General features: G+C 29.4%; 1 protein-coding gene across 2 annotated transcripts in view; it reads left to right on the top strand.

Annotated features, from left to right (window-relative positions):
• Positions 1-24,497, top strand: part of LOC129000855 (uncharacterized) — a 253,328-nt gene that overhangs the window by 134,634 nt on the left and 94,197 nt on the right. For both annotated transcript variants that reach the window (XM_054427905.1, XM_054427904.1), the window contains 4 exons: positions 2,611-2,641; positions 3,714-4,108; positions 12,434-12,494; positions 12,969-13,324. In XM_054427905.1, the coding sequence (XP_054283880.1) occupies positions 2,611-2,641; positions 3,714-4,108; positions 12,434-12,494; positions 12,969-13,324 (843 nt within the window). The remainder of the gene's footprint in view (positions 1-2,610; positions 2,642-3,713; positions 4,109-12,433; positions 12,495-12,968; positions 13,325-24,497) is intronic.

Raw genomic sequence — 24,497 nt, 5'->3', positions numbered from 1 at the left:
TGCTCTGTGGTCACACCTTCCTCCTCTACCGCAACATTCTTCAAGTGAAGAGCGCGAGCATCTCATGCTGAGCACTGTTATAGCGACAACAGTAGGGACACACGTGCGGCAGAACGGGATGGTGTGGCTGCTCTCTTAAATAAGCATATTATTGAAATAGCTTAATGTGTTTCGCCTTTCGTCCCGTCGTCCGGTCGTCCGGTCGTCCCACTACACCGTAGCAGCATGCGGTGGATCCCGCCGACGCACCGCAACCGCAACAATGTGACCGCTCCCATGAGATAGAATGATCCCTCCAAAAAGGTCCCGTTTAACCGGACCGGCGAAAGGGGTAGTGTGGCACCAGCCTATTCTGTTGAATTAAAAGGGAACTTTCTTTGTTTGGGAAATGACTAGTTAGGTCTACTTCTCTAGTACAGGCAAAACCATCATATCTTGATGGATTAGAAATCGAATATTTTCAATAACCCCGCTCAAAGGAAATTGACAAATCAGCAATTTTGTATATAGTTTCCTTGATTTATAATGGTAAAGATTTCTTGTTCGTTAAGTAAACTTGAACTATTCTTTTATTGTATTTAGCGAAGTGGGTTTAACGGCAGAACATACGATTTTTACACGTCCAGTCATAGTAGATTTTGTTCATTTAGGATCATGTAATAAAATTCCCATTTCTGTAAAATCAAAACTGTTGGAATACTAAAAGAGATGGAATCCCGTGACAAAGTACCTGTGGATCTGTTCTCGGTAGCTATAGATATCGAGCCAAAACTAATGCGATAACGTTCATTTCCTACAATTCTTACCAAATTCAGATTACTTGAAATACTTACTTAGGTACTTATTCTTACTTGAAACACTTGAAGTCTTCACCCTTGGCCGACACTGTCAGATAGATTGCGTCAACTCATAAGAGTTTGTCAATACAAACATATATTTACACTATTTACAATATTTACGATATTTAAATTTTACTTTGGCATGGCGGAGATATTTTGGGCTAGGATCTGAAAATAAGCTCCTCAATGAGTTTCCCCAATGTTTCATAATATGCTGAATATAGAAATGAAGTCGCGGCATTCTAACACTACTTCGGGAAAGGAAAATTACTAAATGCAATGGATCAATTTGAAATAAATAATAAAGGGTTGTTCAATAAATTCAGCTACAATCAACAAGTTTCAAGACAACATCACAGCGTTATTTGCTGCGATTGCTGACATTTGTAGTCCAGTCTGCAGTTCTGTGACATCAGCGTTGTATACAGGTTAAATGGTGGTCATTTTGAACACATTTCGAGTAATAAAGAAGGCTTGTCAGAATCTGAGTGGAAAGACATTATAAAAATGATTGCAAATGTGGTGCCAGTGCGTGTTCTCCACGGCAGAAGTCAGGGCAATAACCGCTGCAGGCATGCCTGTGGTGAGATTGAAACCCTTGCACATGCCCTAGGCTTCTGTCCGTTTGGTGAACTTCTAAGAAACACAAGGCACCACAAAATAAGAAGTATCATAGCAAATGCCTTCCGAAAAAGGTATAATACATGGGAAGTGCAAGAAGAAGTACACTGTCTTTCTTCTAACGGAAGCACCAGAAGAGTAGATATTTTATTAATCGAAAGAGATACTAACAAAGGCATAATTCTTGATCCTACAATTCGATTTGAAACAAACATAAATCAAGCTGACGAAGTAAATGAAGAAAAGAAAAAAAAATTATGATTCTACCTTTGAATATTTCAAGCGAAATTTTAAAATTTCAAAAATTGAGGTGATTGGATTGTTTATTGGTTCTAGAGGAACATTATCAAAATGTTTTGTGAACTTTTGGAAACAATATGATTTGGACAGATCCTTCTTGAAAATTATTATTCATGAAACATTAAGAGGCTCATTGACCATAATGAGAAATCATCTATATGGAAAACATCAAAATTAATCAGTATTATAGCTGTATAATCCTTAGATATCTTATGTGTACTATTTTTCTGTGTCATTGGCAACCTTATTTTTTAAGGCAGAGGTATTTATTTTTATAAATAAATTATTTTCTCTCGTTCCATGATTGTAGTTCGTGTTTCTGATTTGTAAGCTTTAAATATATGGATTAGTATAAGTGAGTACGTTTTATTGAACTACCCTTTATATAAATAATATAAACAGTTAGAAATATTCCACAAATTGTAAATAGGAGTCCCATTTTCCGTTCTCCTCAACATCTTCAATTGACCAGTTGAGCAGTGGTCAATCATGAGACTCGCCAGTAGGCCTACTCCATAGCTTAAATCAGTTTGTTTCAGTCGTGTACACGGTAAGGAAACGAGTGCTGTTAATAACACAATTATATTTACGTTATCCTTACGGCACCTTAATAAATAGGTTCTCTCGTAGCCCAGGAATAAACGGTTTATAAATAACCCCCAAAACGTATGCATTAAATATACTCTACGATTATATGTTATGACGACATGTGTTTAATTTTTTGTTTGTTACATTAAAAAGTTGGCTATAAAACGGATTATAACTGCTACTAGTTAACCTGATCAGTATTAAAGTATACAAGTGGTTGCCTGTTTATGCCAAATACATAGTAATTCAAAAATTGTTTCAGGTGTCATTAGATTTTAACTTGCTGCTGAAACGTAAGTAATAGGCTAAAAAATAGTTGTTTAGCCTCCGGATTACTGTATTGTACTTAAAATGGTTTACAATACCTGCATATAGTAATCCTTTGTTGCTGATTTCGGCAACTAGTTTCGGTTCATTATTGAACCATCTTCAGGCCTCAAGGTGTCAAATAATCACTTCATTCGAAGGTCGTTAATAACAGAGTTCAATAAATAAGACATATACAAAACACGATACACGGAACGGACACACATTACAAAAAACACGAAAAACACGAAGGGACATTGACAATCGATCGTGACCGGGCACAGGTAGTTTTAGGCTGAGTCTAGACTTTACCTCAGCCCGGTCACGATCGATTGTCAATGTCCCTTCGTGTTTTTCGTGTTTTTTGTAATGTGTGTCCGTTCCGTGTATCGTGTTTTGTATATGTCTTATTTATTGAACTCTGTTATTAACGACCTTTTCGAATAAAGTGATTATTTGACACCTTGAGGCCTGAAGATGGTTCAATAATGAACCGAAACTAGTTGCCAATATCAGCAACAAAGGATTACTATATGCAGGTATTGTAAACCATTTTAAGTAATAGGCTAAACGAATGGGAGGTAGAGTTAATGCTGTAAAATTATATCTACCGAAAACTACAAAATTGATATCTTGGTACCATAAACTAAATAAAGAAATAAAATTGCTTATAGAATAAAAATAGAATCTTGATTGTACGAGGATACGCTATTAAGATTTCCTGAATACTTGTCTGTTTATAATTAAATAATACGATAATACCTTGAAATTGTTGCTTGAAATCCACGGGCTTTGGAATACAGAATATTTTTTTTAGATCCCTGGAAACGGAATCAAACAAGAGTGTCCGAATTACCAATCAGCAAGCGAGGCCCCATAAAACCAATAATAAAACCCCAGGCCTATAATAACATTCACCTTTCTACAGAAATTATTTCTTACAGTTTATTAATAGCTTGTACTAGTGTGTAACAATAATCAAGTCAGATATTGCATTAAAGTGATGCGAATCACAAATTGTGAAGTTAATTTTTATAAGAGTTAAATTGTATTTTTCAGAGAAAGACATACTTTTGGAAGAAGATAAGATAACTGTAAAAGAGAGTGATCTTAAAGCCGTATACCTAAGTAAATATTCTGACAGTGGACGGAGTAACCATTACACCATGTTGTGTTACAAAAGTGGACTTTCGGAACAAATATCTGTCATCAAACAACTTGGATCCTTCAAACTAGCTGTCAAAGGACTGGATTGTTCGTCCTTGTCCAGCTTACAATCATCTTTCTTCTTATCACTTGATTCTGACTACATGAAAATGACTGTAGGGTTCATTCGGCCGGAAATCACCGAGAAACAAATCTGGTGTCAGTATGACGTAAATTTTCATGGAACTAAAACTGTTACTCCAGCTGGTCCGCAACAAATTAATAAAGAAGAGGTGGTTTGGTTGGATGTAAGTATGTCATATAATTGCTTTCTATCTGTACATTGTCACATCTGTTCAAATGTTTAGAAATTGTTTTTGTTTACTTTGATGTTAGTTGGTTCATATTGTTAGCTTTTTATATCATGCTAGATTCTTTGTTCAATAAAGCCTAACTAAAGGTAATTTCGTTTTGTAATGGTTTTAAACATTCAATCTACAACAATTTATTGAACAAAGAATCTTTTATTAAAATATACATCAATCTTTTATCATGGAACTTATACTTAGACCTGAGATATTTAATGTCAATCCTAATGAAGTCCAAGATTGGAAACATTGGTTTCACACTTCAGAAAACTTCATCGAAGCTAGTAAAATCAGTGAAGAACTGAGGCTTAAAGTATTAACCAATTTCATTTCACCATCCGTTTATGAGTATGTAAATGACTGTGAAACATACAAACAAGCAATTGATGTGTTGAAAAAGTTGTACTTGAAACCTGTCAATGAAATTTACGCACGTCATAAACTTAGAATCAGAAGACAAGATACTGGTGAGAACATTGATAATTATGTAGAATCTCTGAAGCGCCTTTCCAAGGATTGTAACTTTAAAGCTGTTAATGCTGTATCTAGTAGAGATGAATACATCAGAGACACATTCATTGATGGCTTGCTAGTACCTCACATTCGTCAACGATTGTTGGAGAGCTCTGCCTTGACTTTGGATGAAGCCGTTTCTCAAGCCAGATCACTCGATATTGCTAAATATCATTCTGAACAATAAAATTTAGAGAAGTTTTTACCAACCATTAACGCTGCAGCTTCAAAGACTATCAGTTAAAAGAATCGATACTTATCTAGCCCTGATCCAAGACCTTCGGCTGCCGAACCAGAATCGTATCCATCTCAAGAAAGTATAACATGTTCACTCAATCAGACATGTTACTTCTGCGGCTTTAAGAAACACAACAGAGCTGCTTGTCCAGCTAAAGAAGCTTTATGCAGAGGATGTGGCATTAAAGGTCATTACCAAAAGGTATGTAGAAAATACAAAACACAAACTTCTACAGTAAAGGCCTCAGTTTATCAGTCAAACTGTATAATCTCAAATTGCAAGATCATATTTACAAGAATGTGGTCTTCAGCGTACTTACAAACTTATGTTCTGACATTATTGTAGGGCATGATATTCTGAAAAGTCACTCAAGTTTACAAGTAAATTTTGGAGGAAAAGAGTCTCCTCTCAACATATGTAGTGTAGCCTTAGCTAACGTTGAGCCAGTAGAACTATTTGGTAATCTATCTCCAGATTGCAAGCCTATTGCAACAAAATCTCGAAGGCACTCAGCAATTGACGAACAATTTATTGAAAGTGAAATTCAATTACTGTTGAAAGATGGTATTATTGAAGAGAGCAGGTCTCCATGGAGAGCACAAGTCCTTGTTGTTTCAACAGATAACCACAAGCGGAGAATGGTTGTGGATTATTACAGACAATCGTTTTACAGAACTTGATGCGTTTCCTCTCCCTAGGATTGATGACATAGTCAACGAAGTAGCTTCACACAAAATTTGTAGTTCTATTGATCTTAAGAGTGCCTATCACCAAATCCCAATAACAGAAAATGACAAAGCTTACACGGCATTTGAGGCTTGCGGGAACTTGTACCAATTCACCCGAGTGCCATTTGGAGTTCGTAATGGTGTCCTTGCTTTTCAACGTACTTTAACCAACATATTTACTTGTAAAAAACGTGAAGGGGTTCAAGGGTTCAAGGGGTTGAAGGGGTTGATATAACAATCTGTGGTAATGATCAGGCTGAACATGACAGGAACTTGAAAAATTTAATGAAAGCTGTTTCCAAATATAATCTTACTTTGAACAAACATAAATGCAAGTTTTCTACCACCATGATCCATCTATTAGGTTATGTAATCAGTGTAAAATCAATAAGACCAGATCCAGATCATTTGCAACCCCTTCGAGATCTTCCCATTCCAACTAACTCAAACTCTCTTCACAGAGCTCTTGGTACCTATGTTCTCCCACTACTCACAATTCATTCCTAAGTTTTCTGAGAAGGTAGGCTGTTTAAACAGAAGTTCTTTTCTACTGAATGAAGAAGCTAAGTGTGTATTTGAAAGAATCCATTGTTAATGCAGTAACTTCTTCAATTGACTGTGATGGATTGTTAACAGTCGAAACCAATGCATCAAATCATGCAATACGCGCAGCTTTGGCTATTGATAGCAGACCTGTAGCATTTTTCTCTAGAACACTAACGAACTCGGAACAGAAACATTCATCTTTTGAGAAAGAAGCATATTATGCATTAGTGGAAGCGTTAAGAAAATGGAGGCACTATCTCATAGGCAGACACTTTCGTTTTACAACAGATCAACGATCTGTAGCCTTCATGTTCAGTGATCGAAATGCGAGCAAAATCAAGAATGAGATGGAGAGTTGAGTTATCTTGTTATAATAATGAGACTATTTATAGAGCTGGAAAAGAGAACAAAACAGCAGATGCTTTATCCAGGGAATGTTCATCAATGGAAGGAAGCTTTTCAAACCTAGTATCACTTCATGACGCTTTATGTCATCCAGGAGTGTCTCGGATGTATAATTGGACTCGGAGTAAAAACTTGCCTTATTCACTGGATGAGATCAGAAAAGTAACTTCCTCCTGTCAAACCTGCTTAGAGGTAAAACCTTGATTCCACAAACATGAAGGACAACTCATCAAAGCTACTCAACCATTTGAAAGACTTAACATCGATCTGAAAGGGCCACTTCCATCCACAAGTAGAAATCGATATCATTTAATAGTCGTGGATATATTCTCGATTTCCATTCGCATTCCCTACTCAAGATACAACTGCTAGAACTGTTATTCTGAGACTTAAGGAATTTCTCAAGGAACTTCTTATTTTCTCAATGTTTGGAGTACCGGCTTATGTTCATTCTGACAGAGGTTCAAGTTTTATGTCTCAAGAACTCAAGTCATTTTTATGTTCACTAGGAGTTGCCACCAGCCGTACAACACGCTTACAATGCTCTGGGCTACGGGCAAGCAGAGAGGTATGTTGGTATAATTGGGAAGACAATCGAACTATCACTTAAAAGTAAACATCTGGACATATCTTATTGGGAAAAACTACATTTACGATCTATCCGGTCGTTATTGTTTACCTCAACAATGTATTTGAAATGACACCACATGAAAGACTATTTCTCTTTTCTATAAGATCTAGTTATGGAAATACAACTCCCTCGTTGCTCATGAACCTAGGTCTAGTGCTTATCAAACGGCCTGTCAGAAGCTCAAAATATGAACACTCGTTGAAGAAGTACTGCTCCTTGAGGGGAATCCTTTATTCTCACATAAGATATGCAGATGGCCGAGAAACTACTGTGCGTTCCAGGCATTTAGCATCTGTAGGAGAAGTGTCACGTAATGAAGAAGACTCTAACTCCAATCTACGACATGAAGAAGACTCAAACTCCAATCTAAGACATGAAGAAGACTCAAACTCCAATCTAAGACATGAAGAAGACTCAAACTCCAATCTAAGACATGAAGAAGACTCGAACTCCGATCTAAGACATGAAGAACACACAAACCCAAATCTACAAATAAATGAAAGAAGTTCTGAAGTTGAGGTCGAATCTGAGCCTATCTTCCAAGACGAAGAAAACCTGAGTCAAGACCATGTTGGTCTAAGGAGAAGCTCCAGGAGTACACCCGCCTTTGTATTTAAAAGACTATGTCAGCTAGGAGGGGAAGAATTTCATATAATTCCTTTCTATCTGTACATTGTGACATGTGTTCAAATGTTTATAAATTGTTTTTGTTTACTTTGATGTTAGTTGGTTCATATTGTTAGTTTTTTTATATCATGACTAGCTGACCCGGCGAACTTCGTATCGCCTAAGTTATAGGTTTCCCCTAAGACAGACCGATGGAAAGAAAGTACCGTTACGTTTAATTTTCAAGATGATCTCGTTCGCATCGCTCAATCACGTCCTGGTTGAAGTTCGTTCGCTACGCTCACTCACCTTTGGGTTGGAGCTCGTTCGCTACGCTCACGCAGCTTTAGGTTGGAGCTCGTTCGCTGCGCTCACTTGCCTTCAGGTTGGAGCTCGTTCGCTGCGCTCACTCGCCTCCAGGTTGAAGTTCGTTCGCTACACTCACTCACCTTTTGGTTGCAAATTAGCTGTTGTCATAAATGTAAAAGAAATAATAGTGCTGCACCCTGTTGGCAATCCTTGTAACTTTAATGCTATTGAACATCATAGAACAGAACCAACTTGTTTAATTGAAACAGCTGTTAAGATTCATTAATTCCATTTCTCATAAGGTTAACATGGGAAACTCCAGAGCCACTGGGGCGGAGCCCTTTTAAGAATTTCGAAACGGGAAATAGTTTACGTCCGATTCGCATACCTACAGAATTTACACCCCAAATTTCATAACGATCGGTGAAGTCGTTCCGGAGGAGTTTGCAGACAAACACTGTGACACGAGAATTTTATATATTAGATAGATTCTTTGTTCAATAAAGCCTAACTAAAAGAAATTTCGTTTTCTAATGGTTTTATTCATAGCTCGCTTTTTACAAATGTTGCAATAAATTTTATACTAAGTTTCCGATGAACTAGAGTCTTGAAACTTCAAACATAGGTCACAAATAGATGGCAATGCAATATTATATCATTTAATTTTCATATTTCCCATGGGCTACGCCCCATGGGCTTGTTTTTATTAGCTTGCTAGTTGCTCTCATATAAATTTTGTTAACAATTCTAAACGAAGTTCCCGATGAGCTAGAGACTTGACATTTGAAACATAACTCACAAATGGATGACAATGCAATATTATACCATTTAATTTTCATATTTCCCTTGGGCTACGCCCCATAGGCTTCCGAATTTTCCATGTTTACATTTTGAAAGAATGTAAATATATCAATTAATTGAAGTCGGCTGTAAATACTTGAATTTGATAGTTCGAAGAGCAGAGGTTAAGAGGTACAGGTTATGCTCCCGAGAGATTCTTTATACAAACAAACATTAAAAAATATACATAAACAATCTGATTCCAGATATAAAGGTGTTTGTTAATAAATGCATTTGTTTTTTATTTAGTATTCTATAAAGTAAACAATAAATTAAATAGATTGATGTATTTATAGTTAGTAGGTAGGCCACACAATCTAATACATAATTATACGAAAAGAAACTCAAAACCTTTGATTTCCCAAATGCCTCTGTCTTAATCTGATATAGATGCTTGAAATAGCTTTAAAATCCACACACATTAAAAACTAAAAAGTAGAAAATAATTTATAAATAAAAAACTTTTTTAAAACAAAACGTTTTTAAACGTATTAAAAAGTAGAAAATAATTTATAAATACGTGGAGGGTATAAATACCTGTAAGGTTTAAAATAAAAAACGTGGGGTGCATGCAATTGATAATAATACATTAGTTCAACAGGTGAAGGTAATTGTAAATTATCTATTGCATGCCCCACGTTATCTTAGTATATTTATACTCTCCACGTATTTATAAATTACTAGTGGCCTATAGGGGCCATAGCCCCTAATTTAGACTACAATAAAAAAACCCATATATAAAATGACAAATATTCGAAATAGGCCTATGTTTTTAAAATTATCAATTTTACGTTACTTAAAATGAACAGTGTTTTTTGTTTTATATCTTAGTTTTCCTTCCGTTGGAGTCGTATATTAGTTGCTTCTGATGTGTCAATGAAATACAATTGTAAAATAATGATTAAATCAATAACACAATATATTAACTAATGGAAACGTGCACACGGTTTGGCCTGAGCCCGGAGAACAACGAATCAGAGCTGAAATCATAAAGCAAAACATTGCACATCTTTTCTAGTTTAAAATTGAAGATTTGTTTTGTAATCTTACGAATTCTGTTATAGTTTCCATTTTGAGAACCACATGTAGAGGTCAAAATTATTGTTAATTATTATGAAGGCAACTCCCCATTTCGCGGTAGTAAGTCAGAAATATATCTACGCATTTGTCCCTGAATTTTAAGACAGTAAGGCCCATTTCCCGGAATCTCTTTTTGTGTAGCGGAAAACGACGCAAAAGCCATTGCACTGTTGTATTGCCTTATGTTTTTTATAAAGTTCGAATCATCGTCATTTACTTGTGGTTGTGGCATGTCCATTGTGGCAACATGCGTTGAAATGTCCATTTGTGGCCTCCTCTGCGAAGTGAAATGCGCCACAATGCATGCAAGTGCTTTAAGAGAACCTAGATTGTGAGAAACAACACTCAACTCATTTTCCAGCGTTCTTATAAAGACAGGTGGTAAAACAGCTTCTGGATTTCTTTCGCAGTTAGGCCCTACATGACGTTCTTTTTGCATTTTTTAAGTCTGTTGAATTCCTGGATACTCTTCCACGTCTGGCAGGTCTTACTTCTAGTTACTTCACTCATAATAAAAAAAAAACGAACATAAGGCAATACAACAGTGCAATGGCTTTTGCGTCGCTTTCCACTGCACAAAAAGAGATTCCGGGAAACAGGCCTTACTGTTTTAGGTGTTTAGGCCAAATACGAAAAACAAAAAAAATTTAACACAATTCATTTTGAAACATTATTTACCAACATTTACTTTTGGAATAAATGTAAACATTACAAATAAATAAGTAACAGCTGATAGAATGCAGACAATTTTCAGTCCCCATGCATTTCTTATGGTGGATATTTTACGTTATATCTCGTTTTATGGCAACTTTATGGGAATTCTGCTATTTTTCCCGAGTCCCTGGGGTCAAGACCTTCAATTTAAGACCTCTCCCACTTTTCTGCGACTTACCAGACGTCCACAATTTTCTGGTAAAAAATTTGTCTTACAGAATTATATATATAGATTTCCTACTTTTTAGTGCGTTTAAAAACGTTTTGTTTTAAAAAAGTTTTTTATTTATAAATTTTAGCCTTATTGTCTTCGTAAAGTTAGTTGAACTCATGTTTGTAGTCAATACCACCAAAAATAATAATAATAATAATAATAATAACCACATCTTCTCTACTTTAAATTTAGCTCACTTCACATTGCCTTTGTCGGTTTCCGTTATTAGGTGTTCTTCTAGTGTACTTTGAATGTAGTGTTCTAAATGTAGGAATATGTTGTAGAGATCTATTCACGAAAGCGCATCATAAATTGACGAAATATACTTTAGGGCAGTGGAGTTTATATACTCCTGTGTCTTCGGGACTATTTAAGGCCGTCAATTTTGATTTAGGTTGGTTGAGTTGAGGCAACGTTATGTTGCTTGAACAAATCAATTACTCTCAGAGACAAATCGCTGACATTAATACAGGATTGATGAAAATGTATATTGAATATTAGTTTTTAATTAAATAATCTATCCTTGAGGCAATACGAATAAAAATTTGTATTTATAATAAACACAAGTATAACATGAGCAATAGATGTACGGTTGGATTTTTTTAGCTAGAAGTGGTCAAAGAGTGGTGGAATATCTTTGAAGATGAACCTTTATGCTTTATGGCAGTAGTGCGATCATGTGTTCATACCTATCAAATTTTGAGGTTAAATCTAAACAAACTGGCATAATTATATTTTTGGAATTGACAATGATGAAATATACTTTAAACTTACTCTAGCCTACTTTTATAAAGTACTTGGCCATTTATAGAATATTTACTGTGAAATACAAACGTGATTCCTAAATCCAAATCAACTAGTTTATTATATAGTTAATAAGTTGTTATTTAATTATTGTATCCAAATCAGTTGATGGTTGCTATGAAAATAGCTAATTATATGAGAAAATATTAAGATATTAAATCTTCTTGCATAATTAATTTCGATCATTAAATTAATAAAATAATGTGGTTGCTGTGACTAGAATACACATCAAATTACTGTTGGTACATACAGTAATGATGATTTACGTTTAGTTTTAAAAACTCTTAACATCTATGTTTGTTTGTTTTGATTTAACCTCAAAATTTGACACATATGAACACACGATCGCACTACAGCCAAAAAGGTTCATCTACAAGATATTCCACCACACCTTAACCACTTCTAGCTAAATACCCATATGTAAATTGCTACATTAGGCAGCAGAAGGATCATTGCTTGCTACAAGAAGTAGTATATTTTCGGTGTAGGAAAAATTCATTTAAAGTACTGACACAATATAAAACTATTTACTCTAAATGAATATAAACTGACCCTGAAGTAAGCAACGATGAATGTGAGATTCGTAGAATATCTACTAAGTCTTAAACTTGGTCCTAATAGTGAATTTCTTTTCCAGCCAACTAAGTCTACCCAAAATAGAGAGACCAAAAACAAAGACGACGTAGTTGTTACAGCGAGTAAGTTTTAATTACAATACTTGTATTTAGTTTACAATGGTAATAAAAGTCCCTTTTTCTGGTTTCGTTCAAGATATATCCTTGAAATGGTAATAGCTTTGTAAAAAAAAAACAGTTGTTTTCGAAATTTGAACAAAATATATCCTTAGGCTAAATACAACAATTTATTAATTACCCTCCAAAAAACGCTTCAGTAGGCCTATACCAATGTGTTTGCTTTAATATGATTTACTATTTCACATAATTATATTATATAATATACGCATTTGAACTGCTGCAGTTTTTGGCCTCTGGGGACATAAAAACTTAAAATTAAATCACTCTCGCGTCTAGGCCTTACCATGAGACCTATAGTAAAATCTTATTTTTATATATCTTATATGGGAAATTCGCTAAAAACGGTAGTTGCAATACGCTACGATTACAACACATCAAAATAACTATGCTGATAATTCACTGCTGGCTGTTTTACAGGTGGTATCACAATAGAAGACAACACCGGATCGATGGTTTTGGTAGCAAAGTACAAACAAGAGAAGTATACAGTACTGACACTACTTTGCCTACGGTCAGAACAAAACAAATACTACCTTAGTTTGTTCGACAACAACAATCACATTTTGACTGTAAATTACGATTGCTCCGGGTTTTCATCTTATTTATCACCATCTAATTCATTGACGATTGCTGTTGATAAAAATGATAAAACAAATGGCAAAGAATTTGTCTTCATAAGGATTCGTGATAACTGGTTTAGTGTCTGTAGAGTTTGTAAGTCAGTTACTCATCTGCCCCTTTACAACAACGGGGAACATCTTAAATGGAAAAAGGTAAATGAAAAGTGTAATATGTTTCATGACGACACAATGTTCTATGTACTTTGTATTTATTTATCACCATATTATATTTTAGTTGTTAATTACAATTGTTGTGGTTTTGTTTACTTTTTTCTTGGCTGAATTCCATTGCAGTCCTTGTTATTTGTGTCTGACATTCTTTTCTACAAAAAGATATATTAATCCAAGAAATTCCCTATCATGCTGTTAGTGATGTTGAGTACATTATTGCTAAATATTATCTATTAGGGTCATAGTTGGGATGATTTATTTATTTAGCATTTCAAAATTAACTGTCATTGGCTGGATGTATTTTCTTAGACCTGTTTACTGAAACCAAAAATACTTTTAGTGTCATTTTAGGATCTAGTTTTAATTTTTAGTGAATTTCCCATATAGGGAATAAGCTATTACCGTAGTACTCATGGTAAGACCTGGACCCGAGACCGATTTAATTTTTCATTTTGAGGTCCCTAGAGGCCAAAAACACCATCTGTTCAAATTCATATTGTTGCGGGCTTGACAGGTTCTTACAATAAAAACTTGGCGATTTTATATTACTTTTTTATTTACACGTATTATTCTCTATTTACAAATATTAAAATTACCTAACACCTAACTAACCCTATCTAAACCTAGCTAAAGCCTATTCTAATTTACAATGTTTCTAATTACAGCTAGCCTCTACAGGATTTATCACTTCTGTTACAATACTGTCACTACACTGTCACTAGAGTTACAACACTGTTACTCTCACTGTCACTACACTGTCACTGCCACTAGCACTGGTCACTAACACCGGCGTGCCGTCGCTTCGATGATTCTCGGAAGACTTAACTCAACTCAACTGCCGTGTGCCGGAAGACGGTCCCTTATATAAGCTTGCCGTGGAACATTCTAGAGACTACTCGTAGGCTAGACAAAGGTGCTTACAGATCGCTGTGGAAGCTTCTGGTATATGTCAAAACCCCTATTGACGTAGTCCGTTGACATGGGTCTATTGTCTTTCCGAGAACCCCGTGTAAACAAACAACCCTTTTGATACGGCGCCTGGCTATTGTTGCGCGGGGCTCCTGACTTGTAACAATATATATATATATATATTTATATATATATATAAGTAGATATATTCATGTCACTTCTGGGCCAAAAACGGAGCCACTCAAAAATTAAATGAATTTTCCTATTTTTTTATACAATATGCTATATTTTTTACCCTTTTAGGTCAATTTCTAACATTTTCATATTTTTCTAGAAAAAGTATATAATTTTGATGAAATTTTCATGAATATGTCCATATTTTCCATAAAATTGACTACAAAACAAAATGTTTTTAAAAACAAGTAAAATTTTTAAATTTTTTATTCAAATATTCTAAATATTTTATTTAAATTATTGTTTTTGTAAATAATATGTTTCCTATTTGAGTTATTCAAAATTTATTAAAAGTATTGAATTTCTCAGAAAATTCTAATGATATTTGATGTATTATAAGTCTATATTTTATTTTAAATCATTTTAAACTTAAACATGAAATGTTATCAAAAATGATAATCTTAAGATAAAAAGATAAGTATTGATATAAATTGAAAATAAATATCACCAATGAAAAGCTTGTTAAAAATTAATGCTATTTCATATATTATACATTTCTGTACGATTAAAGATAATGTAAAAATCAACAAAAACAAATTGCGTTGTAAATATAATGTTATTGAAGGAATATTAGTCTATGGCCTAATTTGTTTGGTTGATCTTTTGATGAAAATAAGTGATTGAATAAAATAATAACTAAAAGAATGTTAGTAAAATGCAGTGTGGATTTATATGATTGTTTTGATTTATTTTAACTAATTGAAAAATGTTTTATAATATATGCTTAAAATATATAATCAATGCTAAGTCTAAATAGAAATAGAATGAAACAAACAAATGGATTGAGCTACAAAGTGTCAAGTCTACTAGATGGCAATATAAAAGATCAGATAAATGGTACTATGATCGTCGCATTACGCAAGGTCATCCCGCTAGGTTCGCTAGTGTCAAACGCAAGCAAGTTAGCCAACACCATAAAATGAGATTTCTTTATTATTCCTCTGAATTAAAATGTTGCTTAAATTATGGTAAAAATATGGTATTAAAACTTATAAGTGTTATATTTCATGTGTTTTCCAATTTTGATTAATTTTGGTATACAGATATGTTGAATATTAAATAATTTTTTGATTTATGTAAAGGGTAGTTTCATCCCTTATTTTTTATTTTATTTTTAAAAAATTGAAAAAATTATCAAAAAATCCTGAAACTTAAAAATTATTAATAATTATGTTAAAAATTAATGTTTTTACTAAAATTTTCCAATTTGGGGTGAACTACCCTTAAACTAAAAACCTTAATAACTTCTTTGTTTTTAAAGATATTTTCATGAAATTTGGTATGATATATCTATAAGGTAAGTACAAATTTATTAAATAATATAATTTAAAATATTTATTTCCTGTGACCTTGAAAATCAAAATTTTCTTATTTATTATTTTTTTTATGAAACAAATTTTAAATTAACAATAGTAGTCTTATTATTCATAAAATATAATAATATTTTGAAAAATATGTCAAAAAGTAGTAAATAAATGGTGGTTTTATAACAATTTTATTTGATTTCAGTTATATAATTTTTAATCACATTATACTCTAATAATCTTTCAGACACAACAACTACATAGCAATTAGTTTTACTAGCAACAGTTATATCATAATCAAAATCCATATTTATTATTATATCATTTTTTGATCCTGAAATATTTACAGTAGTTTTTGTAGTATCAATCACATACAATGGTCTATTTTCAATGAATTCTGTTGGATCATAATACATTTCACTATTGTTATAATAAACCTTTTTATAATCTTGATACATTTGATATATAATTCTAAATTTTCCATTATTTATATCTAGATTCATTAATTCATCAGGATAATAGAGACCATTTAATTTTACTCTAATATTTTTAATATACATACTATCAAATTTTGAAGTGTCATATCAACACATCATCATTAGTTCTACCTTTTTGAAAACCAATTATTATAAATTTTGGATTATAGATGTTTCGATAAATATTTGTTATATCAAAACTAACTGTTTTTCCAGTTATTGTCTTTTGTTCAATACATTGCCAATGATTAAAGTGAAATAGTATTTTTTCTTTTTTAGTTATTTCATTAATATATTGAATTTTACTTGTAGTTTTATACTCAATTATTGGAACTCTAATGAAAAAGTCATCAATAATTACTTTTCCAACACCTGGTAATGTAGTATCATCAAAAGTTCCATCAACTTTTTTAGTTTTCCATCTAAAAATAGCATCATTATCTTCAGATCTAACAAAACATATATTGAATCCTCCTTTGTATATTGGAACATTAACATTTTCAAAGAAACCTAATCCAAAATGTGATAGATTACCCACAGCTTCAAATGTTTTTTTGAAATCTGATTGAAATCCATCACAAATGTTGGATACTGCTTCTGTTTTTGAATAAGTAACAGTACCTTTTATTGTACTTAATTGTCCAGGATATTCGATTTCCTCAATTAATTTATTATGTTTTCTAATTTCAATTTTTGAAAATAAGAATGGTACAAAATTATTAATCAACTTTACATTATCCGTAGCACCATAGTCTTTATCATCAGATTTTTTAAATGATCCTGAAATATAAAATTGAAACTTAGATGAACAAAATCCATCACCAAAATCAATATTAAATTCAGTTTTTTTGTTTGGTTCATTCAAATGTAGTTTAGATAAAGGATAAAAACTTTTATATTCAGCTCTTTCAATTTCATAAGTATAAGCCATTTATTAATGAGAAATTTATGAAAAAATATGGAAAGAAAAAGGTTTTTTAAAACAAGTAAAATTTTATTAATTTTGAACTTTAATCAACTGAAATCTATTCAATCAACTGAAAAATGTTTAATCAACAGTATCATAATCATTTTTATCTTTAAAATATTGAATTTCTTTAACATTATCAACAATAAATTTAGCAGATAAGTTTTGGTTTTCAATAAGTAATTCCCAATCCAACATATATTTGTATTCTTCAATAAAGTTTTGAGATAATGTTTGGTATTTACAAATCAAATCAATATGATCTTTTAACTGATAATTTATGTATTCAGTAATAATCTTTTCATTCAAAATTTGATATTTAGCAATTTTTTCCCAATTCAATTTATTTTGAAACAATCTAATCATCTCATCATTCAATTCATATTTTTCTGAAATAATATCCCAATCTTCATTAGTTAATAGAAATTGGTTTCTGATAATGAAATAATCAAATGAATTATACAGAGCCATTTATTAGGAGGAATTTTTTGTAAAACTACTTTTCTTTGAATTACATATACAACATTTTGCGTTAATCATATTTTTATTTTTTAATTTTATTGCTTGAATGTCTTTAGAATTGGTTTTTTGTTTACATTTAAGACAGTAAATAAACTCCATTTATATAGTAAAAATTATTCATCTTCTTGGTTTTCTGTATTAAGTTTATCTTCTAATGTAAAACTTGCTATTTGTGCTAATCCAGCAGTTACTAATCTTATCACTTCAGCAAGTTTACCTTCAAGTTGTTTTTCTAAATCTTCAACATATGTTTTTAGATTAAATAATGAATTAACCAATTCATTTAAATCCTGTTTAGTTTTTGAATGATCATTGCCAATCTTAATAATAGAATTTAAAACTTCATTTAACTCAGATTTTATGACAACATCATAGTCGTTAATGCTTGGTTTTACATTAAAAATTCTTCTAGAATTAATACTTAAATAATTTTTAGATAAACTAATAGCATTAACCAAATTATTAGTTTTCTTAATATGATTTTTTAAATCCTTATTAATATCATTAAAAATGGAATTCAATTTTGAATTAATATAATCATTTTTTACTTCAATTAAATCTTTTTTCTGTCTACCAAATAGATCAAATATATCTAATGAATCCATATTTATTAAGAATTAATTTATTGATTATGTTATCAAATCTTATATTTTTATTCAACTCATTTAATACAAAAACACACAAATGACCACATATAGGTGGATCATTATAATTTTGAATTTGTGAATCATTAAAAAATATATTGTCTTTTCCTAAATATTTAACAATTTCCTTAAAAGTTTTATTAACAATTTTTCCATAAGAATCAAAGTAATATTTAATTTTATCTTTTTTATAATAACATATCCAATGAATTCCATTACCAGAAAAAGAATCTAAATTGACTACACTACATTCAAATTTATTAACAGTTTTTGGAAGCATATCTCTCATAAAAACACCTCTAAAATTCTTAATATTTTGACATAATTTTTCTAAATCAGCTAAAGTCAATGGGTTGAAATTTTTTTCTTAACATATTTTAATGTTTTTTCATCTAATCTAGATCCTTTTACATTAGCTAATTCTTGATCTAACCAATTTATAAATTCTCTAAATTTTGGAATAACATTGTCTTTTACTACTTTAGCTCCTCTTCTAACTTTTGGTGTTAAACTATTTATGCCAGGAATTTATGCCAGGAATATAATCAGCAACATTTAATATTTCATTTAATAAACCACCATCTTTTATTTGTTTAAGTTGATTATAAGAAAATTCAAGTCTTAATCCAGTATTTAATTTTTTATGTTTTTCTAATTTATTCAATTGTCTTTTAGTTAATAATAATACATCATTACCATTTTTAAATTGATCTATTTCAAATTGTATAGTCAAATTTTTATTTTTCTTAAAAGCAGATTTAATTTTAGATTTTTGATAATCAGTTAAATTTACCTCAACTTTCTCCATTTATATAGGTTAAAATTTTAATCCTATTTCTAATCCCATTCCAAATTTTCTTTTTAACCACATAGCACCTGATGTTGGTAAAGCAACTAATCTTTCACCTATATCATGATCACTAGATGTTGCTATATCCCATGCTTTATCTTGTAATATTTTATCAGCAATATCATTTCTAGATTCTGTATCTTTATGATCTCTATAAAATATATCATGTTCTTTAGCAGCTTTATCTAAATCATTTATTCCAGGATCACCTATTTTTAATCTTTTTTGTAGCTTAGTTGCAGGTCCTAGATATTGAAAACCAGGTACATGCAATTCAAATGGTAAATTATTTATAAAATCATTTAATAATCCTGAACCTATAATTGGTGATGTTATAGTTGGTAATATTCTTTTTAAATATTTATACCATCAGGTTTTTCAATTAATTCATCTAATTTGTTTGAAATAAAATCTTTAATAGCCCTTTTTTCATTGATAAAGTTTTTATTTCCAGCTTTTTCTTGAGCATATATATAATTGATTATACTTTCTAATTTGTTTAAATCATCAATATATCTGTATTCAATTTTATTTTCTGAATATTTTCTTATACCAGATCCTTCAATATTTCCTTTAGAATCCCAAATAAATTTATTCAAATTCATATATTTATTACCTTTACTTGATTTTGGTTTTCTAGTACTTGGATCATTATTTTTATAAATTAAATCTGTTTCCCATAAAATTTTTGAGTAATTATTTAAATCATCTTGACTATATAAATTATCATCTGGTTTGTCTTTATATGTCAATAATCTCCATAAACCATGAGTGCCAGTATATATTTTACCATCAACAAGTAAATCATCATTATCAATTACTGTTATTTTATCACCAATCATAAATGATTTTTTATGTTTATCCCAATACAAACCAAATTTATCATCTTTTGCTCTAGGTAAATATTTCTGTGCTATTGGACCAATGATTTTATTTAATGTTTGAGGTGAAACAATATTTGGATCTATAAATGTTGATTCTTCTTCAATAATTTGTTCTCTTATTGGTCTAAATGGAGTACTTGAAGGTAACATAAATTCTTCTTCAGATTGTGGTATTGACATATTAGCAAATTGATTAACAATAGGTACTAAATCCATTAAATTTTTATTTTCATTTAAAACATCACCAATTTTATTTTCTACTTCACCAATTGCAGATGTTATTGGTTCATATGCTTTTTGTTTAATTTGTTCATAATTTTCATCAATTTTAATCTGATTTTTAAATTCTTTTATTAATTTTTTTTCAATTTCATCTAACTTCTTAGCCTTGTCGACAGTTATGTTATCCATTTATTAAAAGAAAAAATATGTTAACATAAACATAAATGATGTTAACATAAACATAAATTATGTTAACATAAACATAAATGATGTTAACATAAACATAAACCATGTTAACATAAACATAAACTATGTCGATTAAGCACAATCAACACTACACTAATGATTAATATAAATAAAACAAAAATAATAAGTAAATCTAAAATTAAACACAAACACATCATTTTTTATTTTCTGTAAATTTAATAAGAAAAATAAACACTAAAGATAAGGCAAATATTATTATAACAAATACTTTATCAACAATTAAATCAAGCATACACCACATTTATTTAGAAGAAAATTGTATATTAGAAAACTTATTCATATATTTTCCTTCATTTGTTTTTAATATCAAATTCATAGTTAAAATCCATAATTTTCTTTCCAACAATCATTACAAATATCCTTAAATTCATTAAATGACATATCAGAACCTACAAAATGATCAAAAATTTGTTTTATATAATGATTATTTTGTTTAAAAATACATAACATATTTAAATTATTCCTTATCAATTTAATGTCAACTTTTGAATAACATTGTGAAAGATAAATACATGATATGTTTTTATGTCTACCCATTACAAAATACTCTTTTATTTTATCTTGATTTTCTAAAATACAATCATCAAAAACAATTAATGAATTTGGTTTACAATCATTTAATGAAATTATATCTTCACATGAACCAAAGAAATTTGCAACTTTTTTGTTAATGTTCATTTCAATATTTTTAAATCTATGTTGTAGTTTTATATATGCAGGCTGCTCTAATGATTTACTAAAAACATATAAATTTGTGTATGGTATCAATCTTTTATAGATGAAATTTAATAGTAATGTTGTTTTACCAGAACCACTTGATCCTATTATTAACAATCTAATTGGTTGATTATTCTTGATTTTTTCATCATATGTATCAAATTTTATCTTATTTTTTTCCTTTAAAAATTTTTCCATTTAAATAAGATGAAATTATTTAAAATTATAGGCAATTCTTCAAAGATGGAACTAAGATTAGAACATCCAATTCATTTGGATGGAAATTATAGTATTGGTCTTTGTGGATTTTATTCAGATAATTTTATATTAAATGTACCAAATGATTATAAAAATATATATGGTTTTAGTATTATTGATCAAAACAAAACAATTGATCAATATTTTAATATAAAGAAAGGATATTACACCTTAGAAGACATAAAAAAATTATTTACAAACAGTTTAACAGAATTTAAAAATAAATATGATAAATTTAATGAAAATGAATTTTTATTAGAAAACAATGGTCCTTTTATTGTAATAAAATCACCTGTTAAAATTATAGTCACAGCTTTTATAATTGATCTATTAGGGTTAAAAGATGAAATGATTGAACCAAATGTATTAATAAAAGGAATAAAATTACCAAAATTAAGACCTTTTGATGTTATTGAAATCCATTGTAATTTAGTTGAACCTAGCATTGAAAATCATAAAGATCATTCACATTTACATAGAGAATCTGAAATTTTATATTCTTTCTTTCCAAATATTGAATATGGTTCAAAGATAAGTGAAAAACCAAATGAAATTAATTATGTTCCTTTAAAAAATATAAATAAAATTCAAAATATTAAAATTACTATTCAAGATAATGAAGGAAATTTATTGAATAATGAAAATGTAAGATCAATTGTGTACTTAAAATTAAAAAAAGAATCTTCTATACAAAATTAATTATTATAAATGGAAACAACAATTGATATATTATAGAATTTATCAAGAGGTAATCGCGTCGCTAAAATTGCAACGCGTTTAATTAATTAAAAAAACAAGTTTATAAAGGTTTATTTAAGGTTTAATTATCAAATAAACTATTGAATTTATGAAATTTATTAAGATGGAATCGCGTCACTAAAATCGCAACGCGTTTAATTAATTAAAAAAACAAGTTTATAAAGGTTTATTTAAGGTTTAATTATCAAATAAACTATTAGATTTTATAGAATTTATTAAATATTTGACGCGTCGCAAAAATCGCGACGCGTTAATAAATGATTAAAAAATGAGTTTATAAAGGTTTAATTATCAAATAAACTATTAAAAAATATGAAATTTATTAAAATAATTAAAGTTTTTTATATCATAAAAATCATGATGTAATTTAATTGATTAAAAAAACAAGTTTATAAAGGTTTAATTATCAAATAAACTATTAGATTTTATAGAATTTATTAAATATTTGACGCGTCGCAAAAATCGCGACGCGTTAATAAATGATTAAAAAATGAGTTTATAAAGGTTTGATTATCAAATAAACTATTAAAAATATGAAATTTATTAAAATTATTAAAGTTTTTTATATCATAAAAATCATGATGTAATTTAATTGATTAAAAAAACAAGTTTATAAAGGTTTATAAAGGTTTAATTATCAAATAAACTATTAGATTTTATAGAATTTATTAAATATTTGACGCGTCGCAAAAATCGCGACGCGTTAATAAATGATTAAAAAATTAATTTATAAAGGTTTAATTATCAAATAAACTATTAAAAAATATGAAATTTATTAAAATTATTAAAGTTTTTTATATCATAAAAATCATGATGTAATTTAATTGATTAAAAAAACAAGTTTATAAAGGTTTATAAAGGTTTAATTATCAAATAAACTATTAGATTTTATAGAATTTATTAAATATTTGACGCGTCGCAAAAATCGTGACGCGTTAATAAATGATTAAAAAATGAGTTTATAAAGGTTTAATTATCAAATAAACTATTAAAAAATATGAAATTTATTAAAATTATTAAAGTTTTTTATTTCATAAAAATCATGATGTAATTTAATTGATTAAGAAAAAAAACTTTATAAAGGTTTATTTAAGGTTTAATTATCAAATAAACTATTAGATTTTATGGAATTTATTAAATATTTGACGCGTCGCAAAAATTGCGACGCGTTAATAAATGATTAAAAAATGAGTTTATAAAGGTTTAATATCAAATAAACTATTAAAAAATATGAAATTTATTAAAATTATTAAAGTTTTTTATATCATAAAAATCATGATGTAATTTGATTGATTAAAAAAACAAGTTTATAAAGGTTTAATTATTAAATAAACTATTAGATTTTATAGAATTTATTAAATATTTGACGCGTCGCAAAAATCGCGACGCGTTAATAAATGATTAAAAAATGAGTTTATAAAGGTTTAATTATCAAATAAACTATTAAAAAATATTAAATTTATTAAAATTATTAAAGTTTTTTATATCATAAAAATCATGATGTAATTTAATTGATTAAAAAAACAAGTTTATAAAGGTTTATTTAAGGTTTAATTATCAAATAAACTATTAGATTTTATAGAATTTATTAAATATTTGACGCGTCGCAAAAATCGCGACGCGTTAATAAATGATTAAAAAATGAGTTTATAAAGGTATAATTATCAAATAAACTATTAAAAAATATGAAATTTATTAAAATTATTAAAGTTTTTTATATCATAAAAATCATGATGTAATTTAATTGATTAAAAAAGCAAGTTTATAAAGGTTTATAAAGGGTTAATTATCAAATAAACTATTAGATTTTATAGAATTTATTAAATATTTGACGCGTCGCAAAAATCGCGACGCGTTAATAAATGATTAAAAAATTAATTTATAAAGGTTTAACTATCAAATAATCTATTAAAAAATATGAAATTTATTAAAATTATTAAAGTTTTTTATATCATAAAAATCATGATGTAATTTAATTGATTAAAAAAACAAGTTTATAAAGGTTTATTTAAGGTTTAATTATCAAATAAACTATTGAATTTATGGAATTTATTAAGATGTAATCAAGTCGCTAAAATTGCGACTCGTTTAATTGATTAAAAATATAGGTTTATAAAAGTTTTAAAACTAAATAATTTAGAG

The sequence above is a fragment of the Macrosteles quadrilineatus genome, unplaced genomic scaffold (assembly GCF_028750875.1).
Source record: "Macrosteles quadrilineatus isolate MER2022 unplaced genomic scaffold, UCM_ALF_1.0 Scaffold_8__2_contigs__length_117827958, whole genome shotgun sequence".
NCBI lineage: Eukaryota > Metazoa > Arthropoda > Insecta > Hemiptera > Cicadellidae > Macrosteles > Macrosteles quadrilineatus.
The sequence above is the reverse complement of the archived record's forward strand: the minus strand, read 5'-3'. Positions and strand labels throughout refer to the sequence as shown.